Raw genomic sequence first — 27669 nt, forward strand, 5'->3', positions numbered from 1 at the left:
TCAAGTTGGAAATGGCCCAGGTTCAGCGGGATGTCACAGGTACCGGACACTTCTTGCAGGAGGAGGTGTGGAGGGCCCCTAGTGCTACCTCCGTCACCACCCCAAACCAGTGACTCTGCACCTGGATGAAGCGCGCCTAACTTCACGCAAATCAACACCACTCCCCTCAGATAATCCGTCTTAAGTCGCTCAAGCCTCTTTCACACGCCTATAGGTGACACAGATGTAACACTTCAAAGCGGCAACAGACACATTTTTTAACCCAACACATGACGGTCTCCTCAGGAACATGACCAACCCACACCGTGTGGCTACTTGACAGAGTTCAGGTTCTACAAAAAGGGGCACAAGAGTCATTGCCTGTTTTTAATATTTACACCGCACCAGTTTCCACAAAGGAGAAGGCAATGGCAACCCACTCCAGTACTCTTGCCTGGAGAATCCCATGGGCGGAGGAGCCTGGTAGGCTGCTACAGTCCATGGGGTCGCTAAGAGTTGGAGACGACTGAGCGACTTCACTTTCACTTTTCACTTTCATGCACTGGAGAAGGCAATGGCAACCCACTCCAGTATTCTTGCCTGGAGAATCCCCGGGAAAGAGGAGCCTGTTGGGCTGCCGTCTATGGGGTCGCACAGAGTCGGACACGACTGATGCGACTTAGCAGCAGCAGCAGCAGCAGTTTCCACAAAAGTGATTCAGCACGTTCTGAAATGAAACACGGGGACTGGGACCAACACAAAAGTATGCTGCTAGAATGAACATGATCTTTCTTGGGAAAGTATGTTTCCGTGGCCAATAGGCACCCATTAACATCATATCCCAAGTTAACAAAATAAATCTTGAATATGAACACAACTGCATTTTAAAGCTTCTCTTAGGAGTAGTTCACGAAGTAACAGGCTTTTAAGAGAGAACAAGGCGCACTTGCCCCTTGACCTACCCCTGCGTCAGCCAGGTGGCCAGGTGTACTCGCAATCCAGCTGAGCACCAGTCAGTTTAGGGCCAGCGCCCCGCCCCTGTCGTCATGGTTACGAGGCCGTGTCCGCACGCCTTCGCCGTTCTCGCGATAACCCGGAAACAACGCACTGCCCCCGTCCGGGCTCTGCCTCACTTCCGGGCGCCGGCCAACTTCCGGGCACCGTCCTCCTCCGAACGCCTCACTTCCGCGCGCGCCTCCCTTCCGCCTCCTCCGGCGCGGACGCCCGGCCCGGAAGCTCCCGGCGCGGCGCCCGCGGGGAGAGGTGAGTCCCGGGCGGAGACCCGCCCCGCCGCCCGCCCTGTGCGACCGCGGCGCGCGCCCCTCCTCTGCCCCTCCCGCCCCCTCGCGCCCCCCGGGCGGCCGGGACGCGCTCAGCGCCCCCCGTGGTCTGTCTGCAGGGCGCCCGCGAATGAGCACGGCCTCCGCCTGGCGCCCCCGCCATGGCCGCTCCGTGGACGGGCGCGCTTCTGCTGCTCCTGGCGTCGCAGGCCGTCTCCTCGGCGCAGGCCTCGGACGAGGAGGAGGTGCCCGAGGGCTGGGTCCTCCTGCACGTCGTGCGGGGTCAGGTGGGAGCCGGGAACTACAGCTACCTGAGGCTGAACCACGAGGGGAAGGTCGTCCTCAGGATGCGCAGCCTGCGGGGCGACGCGGACCTGTACGTGTCCGACAGCACCCTGCACCCCAGCTTCGACGAGTACGAGCTGCAGTCGGCCACGTGCGGCGCCGACGCCGTCTCCATCCCCGCGCACTTCCGGCGCCCCGTGGGCATCGGCGTCTACGGGCACCCGTCCCACCTGGAGAGCGCGTTCGAGATGAAGCTCTACCACGACGCGACGCTCGAGCCGCGTCCGTTCGGTGAGACCGCCTATCCGGACGGCACTGACGCGAGCCGCAAGCACGCCGATGCCCCGGAAGACGCGTCTCAAGAGGAGGAGTCTGTGCTTTGGACGATATTAATTAGTATTCTGAAGTTGGTACTGGAGATTCTTTTTTGACTCGCTTGGCATACTGTCGGGTGTAATACTCGTAATCTGCGAAGCCGAGTGCACTTCGCTGTGAACCGAGCTACTCTGACCTGGTTGGCATTCTGGTCACCTTTTCTGGGTGGGGGATAAAAGGGTAAAGCCATACAGTTTGGTTACCTCAGTCACTCCGAAAGTACGCAAAGCAGCAACCACGTGTTTTCTTTCAATAAAGCATCAAAATTCCTGTAAAAGGAATATGCACAATAAAATGCTTAAACCCCACTTTGATTAGTCAGATGACTAGATGATTGCAGTGGTTTAGGTTTTTACTCTAGCGACTCAAATGAATTAGTGTGTTAGCTTTAAAGAGTAATCATTTCTCCACACTTGCCTGACCGTGAACTAAAGCCCCCTGTCTACACCTGAAGTAGAGACGGCACCTGCTGTCCAACAGGATTTCCTGGTAGGCGGGTGGTGTCCCCATACCGGTTAATGATGGTTCTCAACTCAGCTGCGCCTTATCTCCTCAGGTTGTAATTTTATCGTCTTGGGCCCCTATGGAAATTCTTTCGTTATTAAATAACTGTTCTGCTACCCATGGTAGACCTGAAAGGATACGGATTAGGAAAATTTCATGAAAATAGTAGTCACTTTTAGGTTAATGGAATAATAGTTAAGTATTTCTAATTAAGCTGCATAATGTTACCACTGAATTTCTGGAGAGGGCCGAAAAGAGTGAAGTCACTCAGTCGTGTCCGACTCTGTGACCCCCACGGACTGTAGCCTGTCAGGCTCCTCCGTCCGTGGGATTTTCCGGGCAAGAATACTGGAGTGGGTTGCCATTTCCTTCTCCAGGAGATCTTCCAGACCCAGGGATTGAAACCGGGTCTCCCGCGTTGCAGGCAGACGCTTTGCCGTCTGAGCCACCAGGGAAGTCGGAGAGAACCAAAGTACTGAGAAATCAAGGCTTTTTGCAAGATGGAACTATTTTTCTACTTGGTTTCCAGGGTGAGAGTGGCTTATGAATAAATATTGCAGATTTTAAGCATGTAGTTTCAAAATCTTTTATTGGCATAAAAATGAGAACGTTGTAAATAAATTGGCACCAAATATGTCATTTAAATGCATATTACAGTATTGGGGTAAAAAAAACTATCCCTCTTTGCTGTTTTTCCCCCTTCTGCCCACTTTCCTGGGTGTTGGGGGTGCTCGCTGACAACAGTCACAAATCCAGCGACCTAGGAGAAAAATTGTTAGTTAATACAGGATGAGACTTAACTTTTTAGGACTGAGTTTTAAAACCACTTAGCTCTCCTCCCTTAGCTAAGGCTACTGATAATCCTCACTGGGTTTCTGGTGGCACTGGCACTAACTTCCCTTAAGGTCGTCAGTGTCATAACCGCCCTGTGAAATGCATACGGGGAGGGAAGGGGTCATGGAGGAGCTAAATGATGACAGGCCCCTTGAAAAAATTATAATCCTTTCTGAAATTCAAATACTACCATACTTTAAACATTCAATCATACAAATCGTTATATAAAACCTATTAACTGACTTTGGCTTATTTTTATGCATCTCAGCATCCCCTCAAGTCCTGGTGTACAATGCTCACATAGCACTTTAAAATGTATCAAATATTTGATAGCATTATGATAAACTATACGACATACTTGACCTGAATTACTATAGAACTCTAAATAATTATTTAAGTTGCTTACATCTCAATGATTCCCAGGAAACCTAGGCATATATTTTATAAAGTATCAGACAGTGTTAACTATGCAAATCAGTTCTAAAATTACACAATTATGTGTATAAAGTTTTAGTCCAATTACTGTGACTTATTCTTTGATTCTGTGTTCATTCTGAAGTTATCTGGAATTGTTATGTTGCCTCAATTTACATAAATCTGGTTTAATATGTATAAAGGCATATAAGTCATTTTGTTAAATTTCTAAATGACATATAAAAATAAAATCAAGGCTTTGAAACAAATCGCTGCTACTGCCTTAGCTATTTCAGTAGAACAACACGAGCTCGTCTGCACACACTGAGCTCTACTTCCAGAACTTACAGGCCATCTGCTGTCTCACTTGTCCTTAATCAGCTGCTCTAGCGATGAGAAACAGGTGCCCGCAACCACAGCTTTGGCCACTTCTCGTGAATGGAAGGGTCTCCAGGCCCTCCATGTCATTATGGTATTTATGCAGCCTCCAAAAGAAAGGAAGTGCTGGAAGAGCCCCTTCACTCAGAGATAATGTTCCTTCTTTTTCAATCTTTACCTGATGGGATAGCACCAAGGCCCACACAAAAAGTATGATAACCTCTGTCACACACGTCACAGAACATCATTTCTTCTTCGTGGTGGGGTTGTCCACATACAACGCAAGCCTTACACTCCATACACTGCCATGGGTAGGTCTTAATCATGGAAACAAGCTCCATGGGCATATCCAGGCAAGAAGGATGGCCTAAACCAAAACCAGTATTAGTTGCATTCCACACAAGAAATTTTAACTTATATGGCACAGTAAAATGCTAGTTTGCTTGAACTTCTCGAGAATGGCTACATCGGTTTAACTGCCAAAGAGAAATGGGAACACACGGTAGAAAAGACAGGCTTAATGTCTCTGATGACTGGGTCAAGCCTAGCTGACAACTAAGCCCTAGCTTTCGAAGCAGCGACCAGAGCTTAAAGCGTGAAGCCGTGTCGGTACTTACCGCTGTTGCCACACTGGGAGCAGTGTACAAGTGGCTCAGCCTTCCCTCTCTTGCTGGACTCCTTACCCTTCAGACAAATCCCACACAGAGCATTTGGAATGACCTTTGGCTGGAAGGGTAGAAGAGGGCTATAAATTCATGCCAGAAGAACCTACTATGGGTTCAAAAGGAATTATTACTGTATCGCCTTATTTTACTTCCAGTAACTTGTTAATGAGGACCTAACTTGCTAACAAGGACCTCGAAAGACATAACCTGACACCACTCTGCCTTCAACATACGACGGCCTACCAGCGAAAGCCTTGGGCTTCAGATTTAAATTTTGTCAAAGGCATGATCTCATGTTAGGATTAGATATATCATTCCACACTCCCTACATACCAGTAAGATCTGTACAATGACCTGGAGGGAAGACTAATACACTGTCAACCTGCACTGTTAACCGAAAGAAAAATGCAGCTACCAAGAGACTACTGCAGGGGACTTAGGCTTATTCCCAAACAGATGACTCCATTGTAGGCAGCTTACATGCCGATTTTGTTTAAAAGCTGATGTTCTCCAAAGCTGTGAGACTACATCTATAAAATCTAAGTTACAAAATCAGTTTTTTAGCACTGTGAACTGAAAGGTTTCAGGCATACACTGCTATGTGCAGAAAGGTCTCAGGCATACACTGCTGTATGCAGAAAGGTTTGTGGGAAGCCGAGTTGTGTGACTTGTTCCCTCTGAATATCTCATACATTAACAGAGGAGCCGACACTTAAGAGAAAAAGTATTCACTGTGACTAGTAAAACGTAAAGCAGTTCTCAGATGTGTAAAATATAAAATGATCACTTAAAAACTATGCAGACATCCCCTATGCGTCAAGTGCCGTTCATTTTTCAGATGAAAAACAATTCAATGAAGGCATCTGGGCTTCAAAAGCACTCGGCAAAACATGGGAAAGAAGGTTCCTAACACCTAGAATCGGAGGCGAGGGGAGGGGACAACATCACAGCCTTGCTCGTGATGACCCGGAGCAGCGGCGCCGGGAGAGCGAGCAGGGGCAAGCAGACCACGCGGCGGGGGAGGGCGGCTCGCTCCCTCCTCCACTCGCACCGGAGAAAAAGCATCTTAAGTAGAAACGTTGTGTCTGCTTTATTACTACCCAAACAACATCTTACATTTCCATTCCCTAAGTTACTGAACCAAGGAGGATCCTAAACAGAACTCCAATTTTGCACACTGTTACTCCAGCTTTGAAATGTCTCGCTGCCACCTTCAAAACCTGTGCAGCCTGAACAGTGTGTTCTTCATCCCTTAGTTTTTTTTTCTTTTTAATTGTCTTTCTTTACAAAAGATGACAGAGGCATTCAAAAATAATTTTTGGCTTATTTATTTTAAAAAAGTCAACCTTATACATAAATATAATAAAAACAATAACTAAACAATCACAAACGTCTCTACAAAATAATAAATATCATGGAAGTTAAAACATACATAGAAAACGTTACTGCACTATTCTCCTGTATACCTTTATACCCTGCTCCCCAGCAGAAGGATAGTGTCACATGCTCAAACCGCTTCAGTCTTGCAGTGTGGTTACCCTCTGTTGTAACTGCTACATTCTACCCATAAGGTTCTCACTGTGTTTCCTTACAGCTAAATAAAACATAGCTAGGAAGTGCACTTCTATGACCCGGATTCTGGTGCAGTCATGATCAAATCTGTAACTGCCATAACACACAGCAGACAGCTGCCTCTCAATCCACCAAAATATGCAACGTCTTTTGGTTACGGTACCTGCACTAAATGTATATTTAATACTTACAGCTCAAGGTAGATACTGGCACACTAAGTACTTTAATATTTTTTTAGTAAAGTCAAGGAAGTAACCACACAATATTAGAATCTAAATCAAGAACTCCTCATAGGAGATCCTTACACAAATCAAAAGGAGTAAAACGCAAAGCTAGTCATTCACATTCCAGAGCAGGTCAAGTTCTACAATCATTAAAATACACATTGGACCCTACAATGAAAGGACACCGAGAGAGTTCTAGGTTTACTTCAAAGCTTAAAATCATAATGTTCTGTTAGACCACTTACAGTTTCTCTTACCCAATAGTCTTCATCTTGGTGAAAAGAGGGAGAGATGGGTGGAGAGGGAGGGAGACAGACAGACACACAGCTCTGCAGCGTCCACATGACGGCGCCCCAGCGCTCTACGAAAGCACACCTGGTTCACTGCCACAGCTCTCTATGAAACACACCTGGTTCACTCAAGCGCTCCGAGCTCTCTCAGAAGCCACGCTCCTCCGTCCAGGACTGTACGCGTCTAGTGGCTCAGGGCTTGCAGAGCTGATGCAAGAGGAAGGGACCAGCATGTGGACTCCCTGAAGGTTAATGAACGGACCCTCACTGACGGAGACAGTCCTACTCCATAACAGCAACAACATCAAAGTTTCACTATTGACAAGAAAATTAAAAACATTCTGCCTAACAGTTCTCAGCATCTCATATAAAAGGCTCATGATACACAATTTTCCTCCTTGAACACAATCAAAGCTAGACTTTCATGACAGCACTAATACAGTCTAGATTTTAATTATATGCTAGTAACACAGGCCCGAATCCTAACAATTACGCTTTAATTTCAGGTTAATGTAACCTAAACGATACTGTCCTACAAATTAAAGGCAAGCACTAGTGAATCTTATTAAGCAAGACATCAGATACATTATGATAATTCTTAACTTCTGCATTTTAAAACACATTTATATGTATGACCTTCAGCTTGAAGTACCCTAATAATTAGGCACGTCTTGGCTTATTAATACTTTTCGTAGAGAGGTTAACTTTTAATAAACATGTTCACATTAATGTATGAAGTCTAGATACTGGCTGTGCCAAACTGTGAAATACCTGAAACACTTCTAGTTCCTAACAACGTTCACAGAAGGTCATAAAACGCTCATTCTGCACATCCAACTTCCTTGAGTGCTGTCAGTTTAGGTTACTCTATTTAATTTCTTCTACCTTAAATCAATGATAGTATTGAACAGTTCTTCATTTTCAACCTCTATTAAAATGTCTATTTTAATATTCTTCCTTGTCTAACCCATGGTTAATCCAGGCTCACTGTCTTCAAGGCCCCCTAACACTGACAGTGTGCTCTGCTCCGGGCTGCAGCCCCCACTCCCAGCTCTTCACAGGCCAGACGCACAGTGCACAGCACACACGGCAGGCTAACTTTCCAGGATTCAATCTCTGGAGTTCATTTGCTTTCAGTTATCAAGCATTAATTTAAACCTTTTATAGATAAGCTCTATATGTAAAAACAAGAACAAAATCCCACGGTTGCAGCCTACTGCACCGTCCTTGCTGAATGGAGCTGGGCTGAAAAAACATGCACTTGACAGCTGATGCTTTAATATGGAACACGCTGACTTGTTAAGCTGCTTTCTCACTGTAGGAAAAGGAGGCCGCGGACTCTAAGAAGGGCTCTGCTTAGGCTGAGAGGACACCGGTCAACACCCACCAGAACCTGTGCCTCCAGACAACACTCCACAACCCTGGCCTGACATACACAAGTGTTCAGCAACTCTACTCAGCACAACTTTTTGATCATCTTACTCTAAAATGCTCCTTCAAAACACCTTCATAAGCCCATAAAAAGCAGACTGACACCCACCAGACTGAACCTGTGCATTTTACTATCACCATTCAAAACACAAACCTGCAGCTAATTCTACTCCTTTTGCGATGATCTTAAACCCCCACATATGAACGAGGCTGCTCACCTCTCACCCAACCCTCTGAAGGAGAAGGGCAGATAGCAGAAAGAAACGCTAAAAGTAATACTGTTGCTGACAGCATGCTGCCTGACTGAGAATAACTCGATCAAAAAGTTAGTAAGTTATTGCTAAGCCAAGTCACCTTGCCAGATAATGTGTGAATCCTTCTCACAGAATTGCACAGGCTACTCACCACGGTGAGGCTACAAAAGCACCACATTTTACTAGTTTCCATCGCAGAGTTAGCCGAATTTGGCAAATGGATCAGATAATTCTCAGACTGAACCCAGATCATTGTTAATGAAAGGCACCACAGAAATGCAACTTTTCTATGAGGACTTCCTCCCCAGTGCACTGCTCGGTGCTGCTAAATACCAGGAAGCTTTCCGAGTCAGACAACGATGATTTTTACATTGAGAAAACAAAGTCTTAAGCTCTGCCTATTAGATCACTTTTCAAAGACTCATACTTGCCTAGTTAGTACATAAAAAACGATTCTCTTGTCAGTTTCACATATACAGGAAACAGACGCTGACCCAGAGCCAAAGTGCCGGAAAAGCCACCAGGAAAACAGAGCGAGAAGGAGGCTGACAGAGGGCACACCCCGCAGGAGGGGAGTGAGGGACGGGCAGCAGCAGGGGCGCCGCAGCTCTGAAACTCAAAGGCAGAGTGTTTCAGGGAGAGAGGCTGGTCAGGAAGGAAGCTGAGTCAGGGGCTTTTTTCTTCTACCTTGTACCCAGGAACTGACTTGGACAGTACAGAACGTTTGGAAGCATCTTTGCGTGGAGGGGCAGCCTTGTCCTTGGGCCTCTGTCTTCCTTGCAAAGGCTCCTCCTGGCCTTCGGGAAGGCCTTCCCCCTCGGACACGTTGCCAGAGGAGCTGTCCTGCAAGTCAAAGGCACAAACACAGGTCCCTTGGATTCATGCAGATTTGAGTCTGAATTCTGAAAACTACAGAAAACATCCAAAAAAAGTTTTAAAGTTCCATCAATTACAAAATAAAAAGATAATTCCTATCTAAGAAAACACTTCCAGCGGAGGGTAAAATAAGTTACGTTAAGAATCACTTCTCCATCTTATAAATACATTATACCTAATTCCATTTATATGAGCTAGTACCTTAACTGACTTTGTTTTCTGACTGAATTTGACAAGAACATAACTATTACTTCAGTCATTAGTACACCACACAGCTTCAACACCATTTTACGATGTCACAAGGGAGCATACTTGTTTCACACAAAAATATTCTTTAAAAAAACTGCTTGAAGTAAGTGTGGGCATTTTTACTAAGTAATAAAGGTCATTAAAGAAGTTCAAGCCCAGAATCGTGTCTTCATAATATTAAACTATGCAAAGCCAGTTATCGCCAAGTATTTACAACAGTATCAGACATATCAGGTTGGTACAAAAGTAACCGAATCATTGAAATTTGCCTTTGATATTGGAATGCATTCTTAAATAAATGTGGTTATGTTACACATCATTTTAATGTTCACTTCTTTATGTTTTTTTGCTAATAACATTACTTACTGTTTGTATTTATTCTAGACTATAAAATAATATAAATATTTTAGACTATGGGTTTCCCTGGTGGCTCAAACAGTAAATCATCATCTCCTGCAATACAGGAGACCTGGGTTTGATCCCTGGGTTAGGAAGATGCCCTGGAGAAGGGCATGGGAACCCACTCTAGTACTCTTGCCTGGAGTATCCCATGGAGAGAGGAGCCTGGACAGCTATAGTTCATGGGGTTGCAAAGAGTCAGACACAACTGAGCAACTAACACTTAAGACTATGGCAATAATTTTAAACAAAACCAAACTCGAGTGATTTTCTTATTTGAGTCCAAAATGGGTCGTAAAGCAGAGGAGAAAACTCAACACCAACAACAGGTTTGGCCCGGGAACTGCTAACAAACATACAGTGCAGCGGTGGTTCAAGAAGTTCTGCAGAGGAGACGAGAGCTCCGGAGATGAGCAGTGCAGTGGCCAGCCACAGGAAGCTGACGGCCACCAGCCGAGAGCCATCGGCGGAGCCCGGCCTCCCATGTCTTAACTACGCAGGAAGCTGCCGAAGAACAGCATCAGCCACTCTACCATCACTGGCATCTGAAGCAGACGCAGCTCAGCTCAGCTCAGCTGCTCAGTCGTGTCTGACTCCTTGTAACTGCAGCACGCCAGGCCTCCCTGTCCATCACCAACTCCCAGAGCCTGCTCAAACTCATGTCCATCGAGTCGGTGATGCCATCCAACCATCTCATCCTCTGCCGTCCCCTTCTCCTCCTGCCTTCAATCTTCCCAGCATCAGGGTCTTTTCCAGTGAATCAGTTCTTCTCATCAGGTGGCCAAAGTACTGGAGCTTCAGCTTCAGCATCAGTCCTTCCAATGAACACTCAGCAATGATCTCCTTTAGGATGGACTGGCTGGATCTCCTTGCAGTCCCAGGGACTTTCAAGAGTCTTCTCCAACACCACAGTTCAAAAGCATCAATTCTTTGGTGCCCAGCTGTCTTTATGGTCCAACCCTCACGTCCATAAGATGAACCAAGTTGGAAAGGCGACAAACCTTGATAAGTGGGCGCCTCATGAGCTGACCCCAAATAAAAAAGCACCGTTTTGGCGTCGTCTTCTCCTATCTTTGCGTCAATAATGAATCATTTCTCGATCGGATTGTGATGAGCCACAAAAGTGGATTTTACACGACAGCGACAGCCAGCTGACCGCAGCGCTCCCCAAAGCCGACAGTGCATCAGAAAGAAGGTAATGGTCACTGTTGGTGGCCTGCGGATGGTCAAATCCACTGCAGCTTTCTGAATCCCAGCGAAACTGTTACATCTGAGAAGTATGCTCAGCAAATCGATGAGACGCAGTGAAACCACAATGCCTGCAGCCGGCGCAGGCGACACAAAGGCCCGGGTCTCCTCCACGGCAATGTCTGACCGCTTGTCGCACACCCAACCCTGCGAAAGCTGGAAATGGGGCTGCGAGTTTTGCCTCATCTGTCACGTTCACCTGACCTCACCAGCCAACTACCACATCTTCAGACACCTTGACAACTTTTTGCAGGGAAAACCGTTCCACAAGCAGCAGGAGGCAGAAAAGGCTTTCCGAGAGCTCGTCGAGTCCTGAAGCATGGGTTCTACCCTAAAGAAACAGACTTACTTCTTACTGATAAAAATGTGCTGCTTGTAATGGTTCCTGATTTGATTAATAAAGATGTGTCTGAGTCTACTCATAACGACTTAAAATTCATGGTCCAAAATTGCATTTACGTTTGCACCAACCTAAATATTTCGCATGTTCCAAACTTAGGAGTTCAATACTAATCCCTCACTTTTTAATTTAAAAATTTCTAATTAGAATAAAAATGTCACACCTCTAAATTATGAAAATCAGAAAAGACTAGCTTATCCTAAACCACCTATGTTTAGGTGTTTAGCAAACACCCTCTTCCAACAACACAAGAGAAGACTCTACACATGGACATCACCAGATGGTCAACACCAAAGTCAGATTGATTATATTCTTTGCAGCCAAAGATGGAGAAGCTCTATACAGTCAACAAAAACAAGACTGGGAGCTGACTGGCTCAGATCATGAACTCCTTATTGCCAAATTCAGACTTAGATTGAAGAAAGTAGGGAAAACCGCTAGACCATTCAGGTATGACCTAAATCAAATCCCTTTTGATTATACAGTGGAAGTGAGAAACAGATTTAAGGGACTAGATCTGATAGACAGAGTGCCTGATGAACTATGGAATGAGGTTCGTGACACTGTACAGGAGACAGGGATCAAGACCATCCCCATGGAAAAGAAATGTAAAAGAGCAAAATGGCTGTCTGGGGAGGCCTTACAAATAGCTGTGAAAAGAAGAGAGGCGAAAAGCAAACTAGAAAAGCAAAGATATAAGCATCTGAATGCAGAGTTCCAAAGAATAGCAAGGAGAGATAAGAAAGCCTTCTTCAGCGATCAATGCAAAGAAATAGAGGAAAAGAACAGAATGGGAAAGACTAGAGATCTCTTCAAGAAAATTAGAGATACCAAGGGAACATTTCATGCAAAGATGAGCTTGGTAAAGGAGAGAAATGGTATGGACCTAACAGAAGCAGAAGATATTAAGAGGAGGTGGCAAGAATACACAGAAGAACTGTACAAAAAAGATCTTCACGACCCAGATAATCACGATGGTGTGATCACTCATCTAGAGCCGGACATCCTGGAATGTGAAGTCAAGTGGGCCTTAGAAAGCATCACTACAAACAAAGTCAGTGGAGGTGATGGAATTCCAGTTGAGCTCTTTCAAATCCTGAAAGATGATGCTGTGAAAGTGCTGCACTCAATATGCCAGCAAATTTGGAAAATTCAGCAGTGGCCACAGGACTGGAAAAGGTCAGTTTTCATTCCAATCCCAAAGAAAGGCAATGCCAAAGAATGCTCAAACTACTACACAATTGCGCTCATCTCATATGCTAGTAAAGTAATGCTCAAAATTCTCCAAGCCAGGCTTCAGCAATACATGAACCGTGAACTCCCTGATGTTCAAGCTGGTTTTAGAAAAGGCAGAGGAACCAGAGATCAAATTGCCAACATCTGCTGGAACATGGAAAGAGCAAGAGAGTTACAGAAAAACATCTATTTCTGCTTTATGGACTATGCCAAAGCCTTTGACTGTGTGGATCACAATAAACTGTGGAAAATTCTGAGATGGGGATACCAGACCACCTAACCTGCCTCTTGAGAAATCTGTATGCAGGTCAGGAAACAACTGTTAGAACTGGACAAGAAACAACAGCCTGGTTCCAAAAAGGAAAAGGAGTGCGTCAAGGCTGCATATTGTCACCCTGCTTATCTAACTTATATGCAGAGTACATCATGAGAAACGCTGGACTGGAAGAAACACAAGCTGGAATCAAGACTGCCATGAGAAATATCAATAACCTCAGATATGCAGAGGACACCACCCTTATGGCAGAAAGTGAAGAGGAGCTAAAAAGCCTCTTGATGAAAGTGAAAGAGGAGAGTGAAAAAGTTGGCTTAAAGCTCAACATTCAGAAAACGAAGATCACGGCATCTGGTCCCATCACTTCAAGGGAAATAGGTGGGGAAACAGTGGAAACAGTGTCAGACTTTATATGTGGGGGCTCCAAAATCACTGCAGATGGTGATTGCAGCCATGAAATTAAAAGACGCTTACTCCTTGGAAGAAAAGTTATGACCAACCTAGATAGCATATTCAAAAACAGAGACATTACTTTGCCGACTAAGGTCCATCTAGTCAAGGCTATGGTTTTTCCTGTGGTCATGTATGGATGTGAGAGTTGGACTGTAAAGAAGGCTGAGCGCCGAAGAATTGATGCTTCTGAACTGTGGTGTTGGAGACGACTCGAGAGTCCCCTGGACTGCAAAGAAATCCAACCAGTCCATTCTGAAGGAGATCAGCCCTGGGTGTTCTTTGGAAGGAATGATGCTAAAGGTGAAACTCCAGTACTTTGGCCACCTCATGCGAAGAGTTGACTCATTGGAAAAGACTCTGATGCTGGGATGGATTGGGGGCAGGAGGAGAAGGGGACGACCGAGGATGAGATGGCTGGATGGCATCACCGACTCGATGGACCTGAGTCTGAGTGAACTCCGGGAGTTGGTGATGGACAGGGAGGCCTGGCGTGCTGCGATTCATGGGGTCGCAAAGAGTCGGACACGAATGAGACTGAACTGAACTGAACCACCTGACAGACGTTGAGAGGACCCCCGGGAGCAGACGCGCCTCGTTTTCTCTAGTGATATGTTCTGTACAGGTGCCCAGACTCACACACACATCCTACCTACACATGCACCCTCCTTCTTTAAATGCAAAACTGAACAATGTTGTGTGTGTGTGTTTTAGTGTTTCTAAGTATTACGTGCATTTCATCACATTATTCTTTGAAGTGCATTTCTACCATGTAAACGTAATATATCACCCACTGTGGACACTAGATTTACTTCTATTTTTCGCTCTATTAAATATTGTTAACACTCCAATGGGCATCTTTTTCCTAAATAAATTTTGCTACCATCTCGTCAGGTTCTTTGGATAGATTCTATTAGTGTATTTGCCAAGTCAAATTCCGTGGAAGTTAAAAAACTTGCTATGCACTATGAAAATGCCTTCCCAGTAAAGTTTTTCCCAGAAAAAAACTGGATTAACTGACACTCCCACTAGCAGCATAGGGGAATGTCAACCTCATCACCCCCTCATCACAACACAGTACCTAAAAAGCATCTCTCTTTACGCAACATGTAACATTAAGTATGTTTTAGATGCTGTTAGTGACAATGTGTAGTCCCCACGTAATGCCAGCACAACCCCAGGTTCTGGTTGGCTACAACAGAAAGTGTAAAATGGCCCGCTGATGATGATGCCGTGCTGATGAAACCCACCCTGCACCACCGTCTCCTTTGCTCTCCTTCAGTTCCACAGAGCGCACCAACGTCCCCACGGTCCTGCAGCAGCATTCTGCTATTAAACATTATGCAGGCCAACCTACCAGCACAACATGCTGGTGACCTTAACATTTCCCTAGGAGAGGCCAAAGACTCTGGGGTACATTCCAGAGCAGCCACGAGCAGAGCTCAGGGGAGAGGAGACACCGCCTCCTGAAGAGACCTGCTCTCACCGAAGTGCCCTTGTGCTTCCGTGCCTCGTCACCTCGACCGTCTTCGGCATCATCTGAGTCACCATCGCTCTCCAGAGCGGGGAGCTCAGGGTCGAGGGGGGGCTCGTAAAGCGCCGTGTTTAATGGCAAATACCGCAGCTCATCCGGTGAGTACCTAGGGTTCAGAGAGAAGGTTTCCAGTTTTCCTCTATTATTAAAGAGAAATGCACTAATTCTGAACAATGATAACAGCCTTAATATTAACCCCAAATACTTCTGAAAAATGATTAGAGGCAATAAATAATTTTTCACTTTGGTGCTCAAATGGGGACATGTAACCAGTAAAAAGCCTAAACGTCTTTTCGCCTAACAGTGTAAAGCATACATTTGATTCTTATTATCGAAGATAAATGCCTCTCTCCTTTACCCTCAACAACCCGGTGAAAGAAACATCAGCAGTGAAGGCGGCAGTGAAGGATGAAACCGTGGCCACACAGAGCCAGGCACAAAATCCAGCTGCCTGAGCCCCTCGCCTCCACCACCCTGTGGCGTCACTGCCTGAGCCCCTCGCCTCCACCACCCTGAGCCGTCACCGCCTGACCCCTCGTCTCCACCACCCTGAGGCGTCACCGCCTGACCCCCTCGCCTCCACCACCCTGAGGCGTCACCGCCTGACCCCCTCGCCTCCACCACCCTGAGCCGTCACCGCCTGACCCCTCGCCTCCACCATCCTGAGGCGTCACCGCCTGAGCCCTCGCCTCCACCACCCTGAGGCGTCACCGCCTGGCCCGTCGCCTCCACCACCCTGAGGCGTCACCGCCTGAGCCCTCGCCTCCACCACCCTGAGGCGTCACCGCCTGAGCCCCTCGCCTCCACCATCCTGAGGCGTCACCGCCTGGCCCGTCGCCTCCACCATCCTGAGGCGTCACCGCCTGAGCCCTCGCCTCCACCACCCTGAGGCGTCACCGCCTGGCCCGTCGCCTCCACCATCCTGAGGCGTCACCGCCTGAGCCCCTCGCCTCCACCACCCTGAGGCGTCACCGCCTGGCCCGTCGCCTCCACCACCCTGAGGCGTCACTGCCTGAGCCCTCGCCCTCACACGGAAAGCAGGCACGCCAGCAAGCCCACCTCACAGAGCAGACGTGGGCGTCAAATAAACGAGCACGGGGCGGCCGCAGCGGGGCGTGGCTCAGACACCGTTTCAGAAACACAATTTCCAGGAGCACAGCATTTAACCCAACGTGCGCAGCGGGCATTCTAACCACCGTGATCGGCTCTTTCCTCTGACACTAGGGACCGGCAACCCCCTCCCCAGGCAGCCGGCACGTGGCCTGCGACCACGTCCGCGCTGCCGCCACAGGGCCGCACCACGGCTCCGTCCTGGCTCCTCAGTCGGGAGTGGACACGGACGAGCATCCTCCTCAACCAAGACATCACACCCGGAAGCAAGGGTGATGTGGGGGGGAGCACACAGGGCTATCACCCAATAATCTGCTTCGTCCAAAACGAGGAATGTTAAATTGCTGACACACTGCTGCAGAGCAGCAGCCAATTCTGACTCCATGTTCAACTGTTTGACTAGCTTTTCGTTCCTTTTGTTATTATAATCAAACAGAATGTCCTATCTCAGAGGACCCTACCCCTCTACGTGACAAAAAGTGCCTTTATTCAGAACGCGGGGTCCACCCACAGACGGCAGGAGGGAAGAAATTAACACATCCCCTGCCTGAGACTTGGCATTCTAGGAGATGCTTGCAAGATCAATGAATGGTCTTTTTTACTTTGCTTCCTCACCTCCCTCCATTTCTGATGTGTAAAAGAACCCGGCATCCAGACCCCAGAAGACGGTTATTTTGAGGCACTAGCCTGCCATCTACTCAGTCAGCCAGCTCCCCAAATAAACTCTCTTTCTTGCCTCAACCCCGTCTCTCAGATGAGAGGTGAGGTGTGGTGAGCTGAGTGAGCTTGGACTGTGTAACACCATGATTTAAGTCTGACTTTCAAAAGCATAATACTATGGTCTATTTTAACTACTACTGTCTAAAGAATAGTCTCTCTCCTGAAAACATAAGGGTTCTCAGGAGGCAAAGGCTGAGACTGACAAAAGTAGCTGGTTCCATCGAGGCTGGGAAGGAGAGACACGCGGCACCCTCGCCGCCAGAGCGGAGCAGCAGCCAGGCCAGGGCAGCAGGAGCCCCGGGCCGCCGCCCTCCTCCCCATGGGCCACTCCCGCCTCTCCAAGTCCCGCTGCTTCTGTGACCACAGACTCCACGGCTGCAGGGGGAGCCTGGGCATCACCAACCAGCACTGCTGGGCCCCGGGCCACGCCCTCGGGACGGCGGTCTGCAGCTCCCCCTGGTTCTTGTCCCAGAAGCACAGACAGATGAGCAGGGAGGCAGCGTCCCAGGCTTTAGCAGCAGACGCTCAAGTTCAGAGACCATTCTTCACAGACCCGCAGAAGACACAGACCCCCGACACGAACCTTACACCTCTCACAGTGAAGCTCACAGAGCTAAGCACTTCCAGGAGACAAACACAAGGCCGTGACGTCTCTCACCAACCCCAGTACTGACAGCAAAGAAAGCCCCACCAGGTACCTTTTATAGTATTCCTGGAACTGTCCGGGGATGAGGGCCACCGGGTAAGAGCTGACCTTGGTTCGCTCTGTCGGTAGCACTTTGTACTTCCCTTGAGGCACCTGGATAACCTGAATTAACACAAAGAGAAACACATACCTGATTCCAAGCACAGAGGTAAAGCCTTTAGGAAACGAGGCCCCCCTGCCCTGCACTGTGCTTCTCCCAGGAGCTGTAACCCAGGGACTAGCTGGCACTTCTGGCTCTGCAGGCGGACGTGTCTGGCCGGTCACCACGGCCACTGAGGAGAGGCAGTATGTCTGCTCGCTGCGTACGGGCTACTCGAGAAGCCTTTGGAGCTCAGCTGCCTCGTCCATGAAACGGAAACAGCACTAGTTTCACCTCCCGCAGCAAGGGCGAGACGTGCACGAGCTACCGTGGAAACCTCTTCCGTCCACCCCAGCACGGGGGAAGCTATTCAGCTACCAGACTCCTGCAGCAGCACGCCCACCACCCAGCAAGCAACACATCACACACGCAGATGAGAGGCATACAGCAGCAGGCACACAGACGGCAGCCTCGGTTCCGGGGAGGCGAGGACACGCTGCCGGTGCAGGGCACCACGACAGCGCCACTCAACAGCCCAGGGTCACGAGCGGCCAGTCAAGCTCAGGGCTAGTGACCGTTAGCGACCCTACGTGTGTCTGCAAGTCGAAATAAGCTCTTCTCTCTTCCATTCGCTCCCGGTTTAAGTTGCTGTTAAATTCAGCTGCTTTTCTCGCAGCTTTCTTAATGTACTCAGGCACTTTGCTGGCTTCAACTTTCTGAGTATTCTGTTGTTGCATTTGCTGAAATAAAAATATTACAGTTGGAAGTTACATCTAACTTTATAAAATGTGATTTCCCAAGCCAAAATCCTGGTTACCTCGACACTCACAGAATACTCTTTGTAGTGATCTGTGATTCGCTGGCGCTCTTTTTCCTGGAGAATAACAGAGTACTCGGCATGCTTTGCTGGGTATTCTTTTATCATTAAGTCGATGACTTCATCACTGCGCAATGCTGTTAAACCTATTTCAGACAAAAAAAGGAAAGAGGCTCTTTTAAGGCTGACTGAACGTACTGATTTTCAAAACTGAGTTTCCTCCAAACTACTCAACACAAAAGAAGCTTTCCAATGGTCAAAGCAACATTTTATTTTACTAGACTCAAAAATAAGAAAAAATAAAGCTCATAACATAGAATCAAAGTTATAAAGAAAGAGATTACCAGAGTTGCAATGGCAAAGAAATCAATTTTTTAACCAAACTTTTTTAAGACTCCATGTACTATATACAAACATATATCTCTTTACTAGAAACAAAGGCTAAATAATAACACACACTAACCACTGGCAATTAACACAGGGTATCAGGTGAGATAAACAAAGACTTTATCAATATACTTCCATTCTTAGCCTTCAAATTCGGTTTACTAGAAATATTATAGAACCAATTCAAATTTCACCAAAAGCATCAGCACACACGTGAGTCATACCAACAATTTTTTAAACTCATAGTATGAGATTATACCAATTGTTGAGATGAACTGCCATGGTTTTATATTAAAAAGCTGTATTCATATATTTAGGAAAGAAAAAGTGCAAATAAAGCACAGAGACAATTACACATAACTAAAACCTGAGATTTTTAAGTATTCAACGAATACTTTTAAAAAGTACTTTACAGGTTTTAGACATAAAACATACACACACTTTGACGACTGTGTGAAGGTTCCCAGAAAATGATAGTCTCCTCTGTGTTTTAACAAGAATCAAAAGTGAAGTTAACAATTTAGCATCTAATCACTCAGTCTGCTTATTACTGGGTTTGCTGGCGTAGTCGGGGAGGCACATAACGCCCATCAGCGCCGCCCCGCAAGCGCCACTACCTAGAGTGCACTGCGTCTCTGTGATGACGTTCAGCTCCCGCAGGTACAGTTTCTCCTTGTGAGACAAGTCGCGTCGCTCTAAATCTCCAAAAAGAAAGAACAAGAGACTATTACAAACAGTCTTCTGCATTTGTAACGTTACGTATTTATAAAACTTTTAAAAGCTTAAAAAACTTAGAAAAAAAATTTTAAGTTAAAATCTTCATGGATTTTAAAAGTACCTTCTGTTCATATTCCAAATATTATTAAAAGAACATACAAAACAATCTTACAAATCAAAAACATGAAAGTTCAAATAAAACTGAGAACAGAATAATCCAAAGTAAGAAGGTAAGACAAATATATTAAACTATATTGAAATAGTTGATGAAATATCGCCTTTCTCAAGTTCAGCTACAGCTTAAGTAGCTACTCCATTCCTAAGGTCAAGGAGCAACAGTCAAGAGTCAAAAGGTCTGGTTCATTAATGTGGTTACAAATTGACTTTTCCCTGCAATTTTTTTTCCAGGAAATTCACCTTCCTCGCTTTGCTTGTAAACACGTTTATCATGTATAAGAACGAACTGATAGTAGAGAGAGAGATCGAACGAGAGCTGTAAATAAAATCAGCCAGCAGCAGAATATAAAATCCGCTATAATCTATACTCAAATACTCAGAACTTGACAACCCATCAAAAACAGTTACTATTAGTTAAAAGTTAGATTTAATTTGTTATATAAACAAAGACTTAATACCTGGATATTTCCGTTTAAAGGAGGTCACACCCAAATATTCACTGACTTGTTCTTGAAGCATATAGTATTCTCCTGTCTCATCAGGTGGCCACTTGTACTCTATCAAATTTTCTGCTGGATAGTAGCTAAAGCTAAAGCACAGAAATATATATTATGCTTTAAAAGTGGCATTTATAAAATTTAAATCATTTTGTTTTAAAGGATATTCTTTTTTAAAGGTTTTTGAGAATATGTATTTTTAAGGATTTGGAAAGACTGACCATCTGGAACGCCAGAGCAAGAGAGAGCACTGGAGACATTAGCATTCTCCACGAGCCACAAGGGGCAAAGGTCACAGCTCCAGGAGCAAAGGCAGCATGGTCAGCTTTTGCAAATCAGGGTAGTGACACCAGTTCTGAATTCTTTTTTGTGGGCCTAGCACTCAGAGCCACGATTTCATGCGCCCGAAGTATAAAGTAATCAACCTGTTTTCCATCTGCACTTCACAAACAGCTGAGAAAGCAAAACTCTAAAATCCTGTTTCTCAATAAACTGAACTATAAACCACAGACTCCACATACCCAGGAGCAAATCACGGACCGAGTGTGACGGTGCCAGGGCACTGCAGATCAGTCCCAATCCTGAAGAGCAAAGGCTGCAGATGTGTGGACCTACACTAGGCAACCTCTAGACTCCATCAGCGGATAATACAGGGAGAATACGACACGATTCTACGCATGTATCCAATTAAGGCTTCCCTGGCGGCTCAGACGGTAAAGAGTCCGCCTCCAGTGCGGGAGACCCGGGTGTGATCCCTGGGTCAGGAAGACCCCCTGGAGAAGGAAATGGCTGCCCACTCCAGTATTCTTGCCTGGAGAATCCCATGGACATATGAGCCTGGCGGGCTACTGAGCGACCGACCGACACACACACGCACGCACGCACGCACACACACCAACAGACAGAAGAGTTTTCTCAAAAGTGGTCCTGGGAAACTGGACATCCAAATGGACACGTATGAAACAGAACCCTTGTACCTCACGTCGCCTGGAAAAATGAATTTAAAAATGGACCGATGACCTAAACATAAGAATAAAACTAGGAGACTCTTAGAAGAAAACACGGGGGTAAATCTTCAGGCTCTCAGATTTAGCAATGGATTCTAGATATGTCAGCAAAAGAAAGAGTAAATAATTTGCACTTGAGCAAAACTTAAAATGTTGTGTATTAACAGTGAAAAATCAACAGAATGGGAGAAAATATTTGCAAATCATGTCTGATAAGAAATTAGTATCTAAAATATATAAAGAATTCCTACGACTCAACAACAAAAACAATTTAAATATGGGCAGAAAACCTGAGCAGACATTTCTCCAAGAGTAAACTAATGGACAGTAAGTACATGGAAAGATGTTCAATCTGACTAGTCATTATGGAAATTCAAATCAAAATCACAATACATTCAACGCCACACCTTTTAGAATGGCTACTGTTAAAGATCAAATGGGAAATAAAACACGCTGGTGAGAATGTGAAGGAATCAGGAACTTCGCACGTTGCTGGTGGGAATATGAAACGGTGCACCCACTATGGAAACAGTTAAGACACAGAGCTGTCAGATGACCCACCTATTTCACTCCGAGGTATATATCCTAAGAAGTTGAAAACGGGGCCTTTGGTCAGATATATTTATACACCAATGTTCAAGGCAGCATCATCCACACCCCCCAAAACATGGAAATAACGCAAGTGTCCATCAACAGATGAAAAGATAACACAGAGTAGAATTGTAACAATGGAGTACAGTTTAGCCTTAAAGCAGGAAGTTCTAACACAAGCTACAACCTGGATGAACTCTGAAGAAACTAGGCTAACCAAAATAAACCAGACGCAAACAGACAAGTATTGCATGATTCCACCTACGTGAGGCCCTAGAACAGGCGAGCTCGCCATGACAGAAAGTAGAACGGTGTTTGCCAGCGGCTGCTGATGGGGGAAATGGGGATCTTATTATGTAAACGTTTTGGAAATGGACGGTGGTGACAGTTACACAGCCCTGTGAGTGTAATTTACCCCGCTGGATTATACCCTTAAAGGGAGTTAAAATGGCGAATTCTATGTGTATTTCACCACAATAAAATTTTTTTCTCTGAATTGCACTAAGCAGCAGAAAGCAACTTTGGTGTTACTTTTTAAAACACAATGAAAACATTCTACAACCCTTAGTGATGGCCTTTGCCAGGGCTGGGGGATGGGGAGGAGAGAGCTAACACAAAGAAAAAACACATGGCACAGAAAACATTAAACCAATAAAATGACAATACCCAAGATCCTGGCTGGAAGTGTCGCAGCTCCTGGAGCTGTCTCCAGAGCCCATTCGCCTCCTTTTGGACGGCTGGGTCCCATCATTTGAATTATCTTCATTATCATCCTATACATTCAAAAGATGCAAAAAATAACAGTAAATAAAGGAAGATTATGTAATCCTCCCAAACTTGCTAAAAGGCTCAACTTAAAGGCTTCCTAAAGATTACACAAATGATAACTTCCTATTATAATTAACCAGGGACAAGAATTTGGCCTTGGCAAGACCTGGAAAAAACCAAAAACTAATCTTCAATCCAAATCAAAGTAGTAAATTTTCAATAATCTTGTAGGTTTAAATCTACTTTTCCTTTCTTACCAAGAGGTTAAAATGCCTTCTGCTTTGAAGAAACACATCAAACTGCTGCAATACTCTGAAATTAAAATAAACATTCCTACTCTAGCTAGGATAAAAATGTATGAAATCAGTTACTGTTTAGCTCAACTTAGAGCTGGTTTATTCTAATTGGCTATTTCGGATACTTACATCCCTGTGAAGAGGACACAAAGGAACAAAAACAGACGACCAATTGTTATGTTTTCTTATGTTGCAAAAATTCAGCAAAAATACACCAGAATAAGATTCATCGACCAATACCACACACACTACCTCCCCAAAAGAAGACGTTTAACAAATTTTAAGTGACATTTTCCATTATGCAGCTTTATCAAGGCTGTAAGTTAGACCATTTACATTAAGGAAACGAATGATGGGTCCAGTATCAGGAAACTGAATATTGTTGTCCCCCCTCAGGCAAAAGGGGGTAAATCTGTGTTTATCAGACTCTTTCGTAACCCCATAGACTATAGTCCCCCACGTTCCTCTGTCCCTGGGATTTCCCAGGCAAGAATCCTGGAATGGGTCGCCGTCTCCTGCCTTGGCAGCCCGGTTCTCCACCACTGAGCCACCTGCGAAGCCCGACCACGCATCAGCCAAGGCTTAAACTAATTAAAAACAAAAAAAATTCATGGTATTCTAGCCTCCTGCTGCTGCTACTGCTAAGGAGCTTCAGTCGTGTCCGACTCTGTGCGACCCCATAGACGGCAGCCCACTAGGATCCTCTGTCCCTGGGATTCTCCAGGCAAGAACACTGAAGTGGGTTGCCATTTCCTTCTCTAATGCATCAAAGTGAAAAGTGAAAGTGAAGTCGATCAGTGGTGCCCAATTCCTATCGACCCCACGGACTGCAGCCCACCAGGCTCCTCTGTCCATGGGATTCTCCAGGCAAGAGTACTGGAGTGGGGTGCCACTGCCTTCTCCAACCTAGCCTCCTAAGACAACACAAGTTTGTTAAATATCATGAATCCAAGAATACAGAGGTAGTGAGTATGTTGGGCAGGCACATCAAAGCTGGGCCGCCTGGAATCTTACTGGCCACTGACTGCCCCTCACCAGCTGGGTGGTTATCCTCCTCATCTGTGAGAACAGTACTGCCTATTACTTGGCCAGTGTAGGAATTAGAGTTAATACATGGAATAATTAGAGCAAGGTCTTGCAAACAGTTAAGTGCCCAGGAGAACTCAGCTAATGTGACCGCACTGATGAGCAAGTCTCAAAAGGCTCCCTGTTAGGAATTTACTCAGATTCTTTACCAAATAGCAAAAACCGTGGAATATTCTCCTTTTCAATTCTTAGAAAATAAGTATTCAGGTGAAAAGTTCTGTATATTCCTAGGAAGATAAGCAACCAGGTAGGAGATGGAGAACAGCCTAAATCTACCTTCTCCAAAAACTTACATTTAACAGTGTCTCCCAATTGAAACATTTCATAGTCAACAAGCATTCAAGTATCATTTCTCTTCTATTTTACTTGCTTCTGAGCACTTTAAGGATTTTCATGTCCATTTGTTTAAATACCTTTCTCTTAGCTAAAAAAATTGTATACACTTAAAAAGTGTTAGTTAAAAATGGAAGTCCTCAAAACAGCTGAAAGCACAATTTCACATGCAGTGTCTGAATTTGCTATCATGAATTCTAGGCAAATGTGTTAGTCCATAGAGTGAATATCAGAGAGGGATGACAGCGACATATTTCCTAACGTATGATGGAATACGATTAAAAGAATTCGCCTGCAACCTGGCTGCTGACAGAGGAGTCCGGGTTTTAAGGCTTCCCACCTCTGAGGTCAGCAACGTGTGTTTCAGAGTGCTGGGTGGCTCTCACCTTGGGACTGAACACATTTCTGAAGGTCAGTGCACAGGACTGTGAGCAAACTCGGGGAGCCGGTGAAGGAGAGGGAAGCCTGCGCGCCGCAGTCATGGGGTCGCAAAGAGTCCGACACGACCCAGCGAGCGGATCGCCGCCACAGCGGCAGGTCCGGACGCGGGACGAGCCCCCGGGCGGGCCTGGGCTCCGGCGGCGCCGCCCTCAGGCCCGGCCTGGGCTCCGGAGGCCCCGCAGGCGCCCCCGCACCCGGGCGGCCCCGTTACCGTCCAGCGTCGGCCTGCCGGTCACAACTCAGGCGCGGGCGTGTAAGTCGCTCTGTCACAAGCGAGTGGGCTGGCCGAGCACAGCGGCGTTTCCTCCACGCTCGCCCGGACTCTCCGCTCGTCTCCGACTTCCACGCACCGAGGCCGCCCCACTTCCCTGGAAGCGCGCCAACGGCGGGCCGAGCTCGGCCGAGCGCGCAGGGCGGCTTTCCGCGGCCTCGGCGCTGCACGCGCAGCCCGCGCCGGCTCGCTCCTTCCCCCGTCTCGCGTCCCCGCTCTCCAGCCAGCCGCGCTGCTCGGGGCGCGCGGGGGCGCAGGCCGGCGGCAGGAGGGCCCGCGGCGCCGGCGCCAACTTTTACTTCTTGCGAGAGCGCGCGGCCCGGGCGGACGCGCCCACGGCGCCTTCGGGCGGAAACCGCCAGGAACTCTCGGGCCCGAGGCCGAGCGGAGCCCGCGGCGGCGCCGGCCCCGCCGCCCCTCGGGCCTCCCCACGGCCGCCCCCGGGGGCCCCCGGCCCAGACCCGGCCCGCTGCTCACCTTCGGGGACTGCGCTCCGGGGCTGGCCGGGTCGCTGTCGCACGGCCGCGGAGACAGCGCCGTCCCGGGGCCGCCCGCCGCCGCCATCAGCCCGAGCGCCCCGCGCCGCCGCCGCCGCCGCCGCCGCCGCCTCGTCCCGGCCGCCGCCGCCGCCGCCGCCGCCGCCACCGCCGCCGCCGCGCGGGCCGCCCGCCGCCCGGGCCCCGCCCCCTCCGCCCGCCCGCCGCCCGGGGGCCGGCCCCTGCCTCCGCGCGCCCCGCGGCCCGCCAGCGCCGCCGCCACCGCCATGGCCGCCGCCAGCGCGCCGCCCGCCGCCGCCGCCGCCGCCGGGCCCGCCGCCCGCCGCCCGCCGCCCGCCGCCGTGCGCGCCCGCCGGGCCCTCCGCGCCCTCGGCCGCCGCCGCCGCCCGCCGCGCTCGCCGCCGCCGCCGCCGCCCCCCGGCCGCCGCCCTCGGCCGCACGCAGCCCCGGCCCGCCGCCACCCCGCCTCCCGGCCGCCGCCGCAGCCCGGCGCGCTCCGCGGCCCCACCTCCCGCCGCTCCCCCCGGCCCCCGGCCCCGCCCCGGCCCGCCGCCCAGGGCGCGCTCGCCGCCGCCGCCCCCTCCCCGCCGCCCCCGGCCCGGCCCCTCGCACGTCAGCCCTCTCCTCCCACCGCGCCGCGCCCCGGCTCCCCGCCGCTCCCCTCCGCCGCCAGCCCGGGGGGCGCCGCCCCGCCCTCCCCGGTGTCCGCGCCCCCGCCTCTCCCGCACCCCTCCATCCCAGGTGCCCCTCCGTCTCCGGGGTCCGCGCCCGCGTGCCCGCTCCCCTCCTGGGGGGCCCCGCCTCTCCGCCTCCGCCTCCCTCCTGGGGTGGGGGGCCCCCCTCCCCCTCCATCCTCAGGAGCCCCTCCCCGCGCCCTCCCTCCCCGGTGTCCGCGCCCGCGTCCCCGCTCTCCCTCCTGGGGGGCCCCCCTCCCCCTCCATCCTGGGGGGCCCCTCCCCCTCCCCTCCCCTCCCCCGCCCCCTCCCCCTCCATCCCAGGTGCCCCTCCCCGCCCCTCCCAGGTGCCCCTCCCCGCCCCTCCCTCCCCTCCCCGCCCCCTCCCTCCCCGGTGTCCGCGCCCCCGGCCCCTCTCTCCCTCCTGGGGGTCCCCCCGCCCCCTCCATCCTGGGGGGCCCCTCGCCCCCTCCCCCTCCATCCCAGGCGCCCCTCCCCGCGCCCTCCCTCCCTGGTGTCCGCGCCCCCGGCCCCTCTCTCCCTCCTGGGGGTCCCCTCGCCCCCTCCATCCTGGGGGGCCCCTCCCCTCCCCCTCCATCCCAGGCGCCCCTCCCCGCCCCTCCCTCCCCTCCCCGCCCCCTCCCTCCCCGGGATCCGCGCCCGCGTCCCCTCTCTCCCTCCTGGGGTCCCCGCCCCGGCACCCGCGCCCGCGTGCCCTGACCCGGCGGTCCTCGCCGCCCTTCCCTCCCACCTCCTTCCCAAGGGGCCCGCCCCCTCGCCCTCCATGCAGGGTCCCTCCCCCTCTCCCCGCCGCCGCCTCTCCCTCCCGGGGTCCTCGTCGCCCCGCCCCCTCCCCCACCTTCCCGGGGGTCTCCCCGGCACCCTCTCCCTACCCGGGGGGCTGCGTCGCGGGAGCCTCTGAGGGCCCCGGCTCGTTTCCTCGCGTCCCCGGTTCCCAGTCGCTGCCTGCCGTCCCCCTTTGTTTTGCTCGCGGCCTCGATCTCTCCGGTGCTCCGGAACCACCTGCCAGGGAGCGTGTCCTTGCCGAAGGCATCCGCAGCTTGCTTTCACTTGAAAAGTGGATCCGCATCGACCTTGGTGCGTGCGAGAGTCCTCAAACTTAGGTGAAACTTAGGATTTTGCTGGGATGCTGCGCATGCAGAAGCTCCCACCCAGGACTTGAGATCGCGTGCGGGAAGGAACAACAGAGCCTCGCAGCGGAGCATTTCGGGACCATACCCGCCTCATCGGATTCCCTCTCCGCTTTTTCTGGCTGCGTAGCCATAGCCCATCGTTGATCAAACATTCAGTGTAAAGTGCTGAAGTAAGTAAGTAAAGTCGCTC

General features: G+C 49.1%; 2 protein-coding genes across 2 annotated transcripts; one reads left to right on the top strand and one right to left on the bottom strand.

Moving 5' to 3' along the window:
• Positions 1 to 1209: 1209 nt before the first annotated feature.
• C13H6orf120 (chromosome 13 C6orf120 homolog) lies at positions 1210 to 3926 on the top strand. Its single transcript, XM_068984835.1, has 2 exons — positions 1210 to 1242; positions 1379 to 3926. The coding sequence occupies exon 2, from the start codon at positions 1421 to 1423 to the stop codon at positions 1973 to 1975; it is 555 nt and encodes a 184-aa protein (XP_068840936.1). The 5' UTR covers positions 1210 to 1242; positions 1379 to 1420; the 3' UTR covers positions 1976 to 3926.
• Positions 3028 to 25718, bottom strand: PHF10 (PHD finger protein 10). Its single transcript, XM_068984834.1, has 12 exons — positions 25632 to 25718; positions 22626 to 22732; positions 20323 to 20453; positions 19588 to 19665; positions 18596 to 18729; positions 18357 to 18506; positions 17680 to 17789; positions 15104 to 15257; positions 9173 to 9328; positions 4667 to 4775; positions 4228 to 4416; positions 3028 to 3183 (listed from the first exon to the last, which is right to left on the bottom strand). The coding sequence occupies exons 1-12, from the start codon at positions 25716 to 25718 to the stop codon at positions 3098 to 3100; spliced, it is 1491 nt and encodes a 496-aa protein (XP_068840935.1). The 3' UTR covers positions 3028 to 3097.
• Positions 25719 to 27669: the final 1951 nt, after the last annotated feature.

The sequence above is a fragment of the Capricornis sumatraensis genome, chromosome 13 (assembly GCF_032405125.1).
Source record: "Capricornis sumatraensis isolate serow.1 chromosome 13, serow.2, whole genome shotgun sequence".
Taxonomy (NCBI): Eukaryota; Metazoa; Chordata; class Mammalia; order Artiodactyla; family Bovidae; genus Capricornis; species Capricornis sumatraensis.

Excerpts from the sequence above, each read along its gene's own strand:
- C13H6orf120 (XM_068984835.1), top strand. The coding sequence starts at position 1,421 with ATGGCCGCTCCGTGGACGGGCGCGCTTCTGCTGCTCCTGGCGTCGCAG.
- PHF10 (XM_068984834.1), bottom strand. The coding sequence starts at position 25,718 with ATGGCGGCGGCGGGCGGCCCCGGGACGGCGCTGTCTCCGCGGCCGTGC. Across the intron at positions 18,730-19,587 it reads AGAGACGCAGTGCACTCTAG|GTTTAACAGCATTGCGCAGT; the intron begins GTAGTGGCGCTT and ends TGTCTGAAATAG. Across the intron at positions 17,790-18,356 it reads ATTTCGACTTGCAGACACAC|GTTATCCAGGTGCCTCAAGG; the intron begins GTAGGGTCGCTA and ends GTGTTAATTCAG.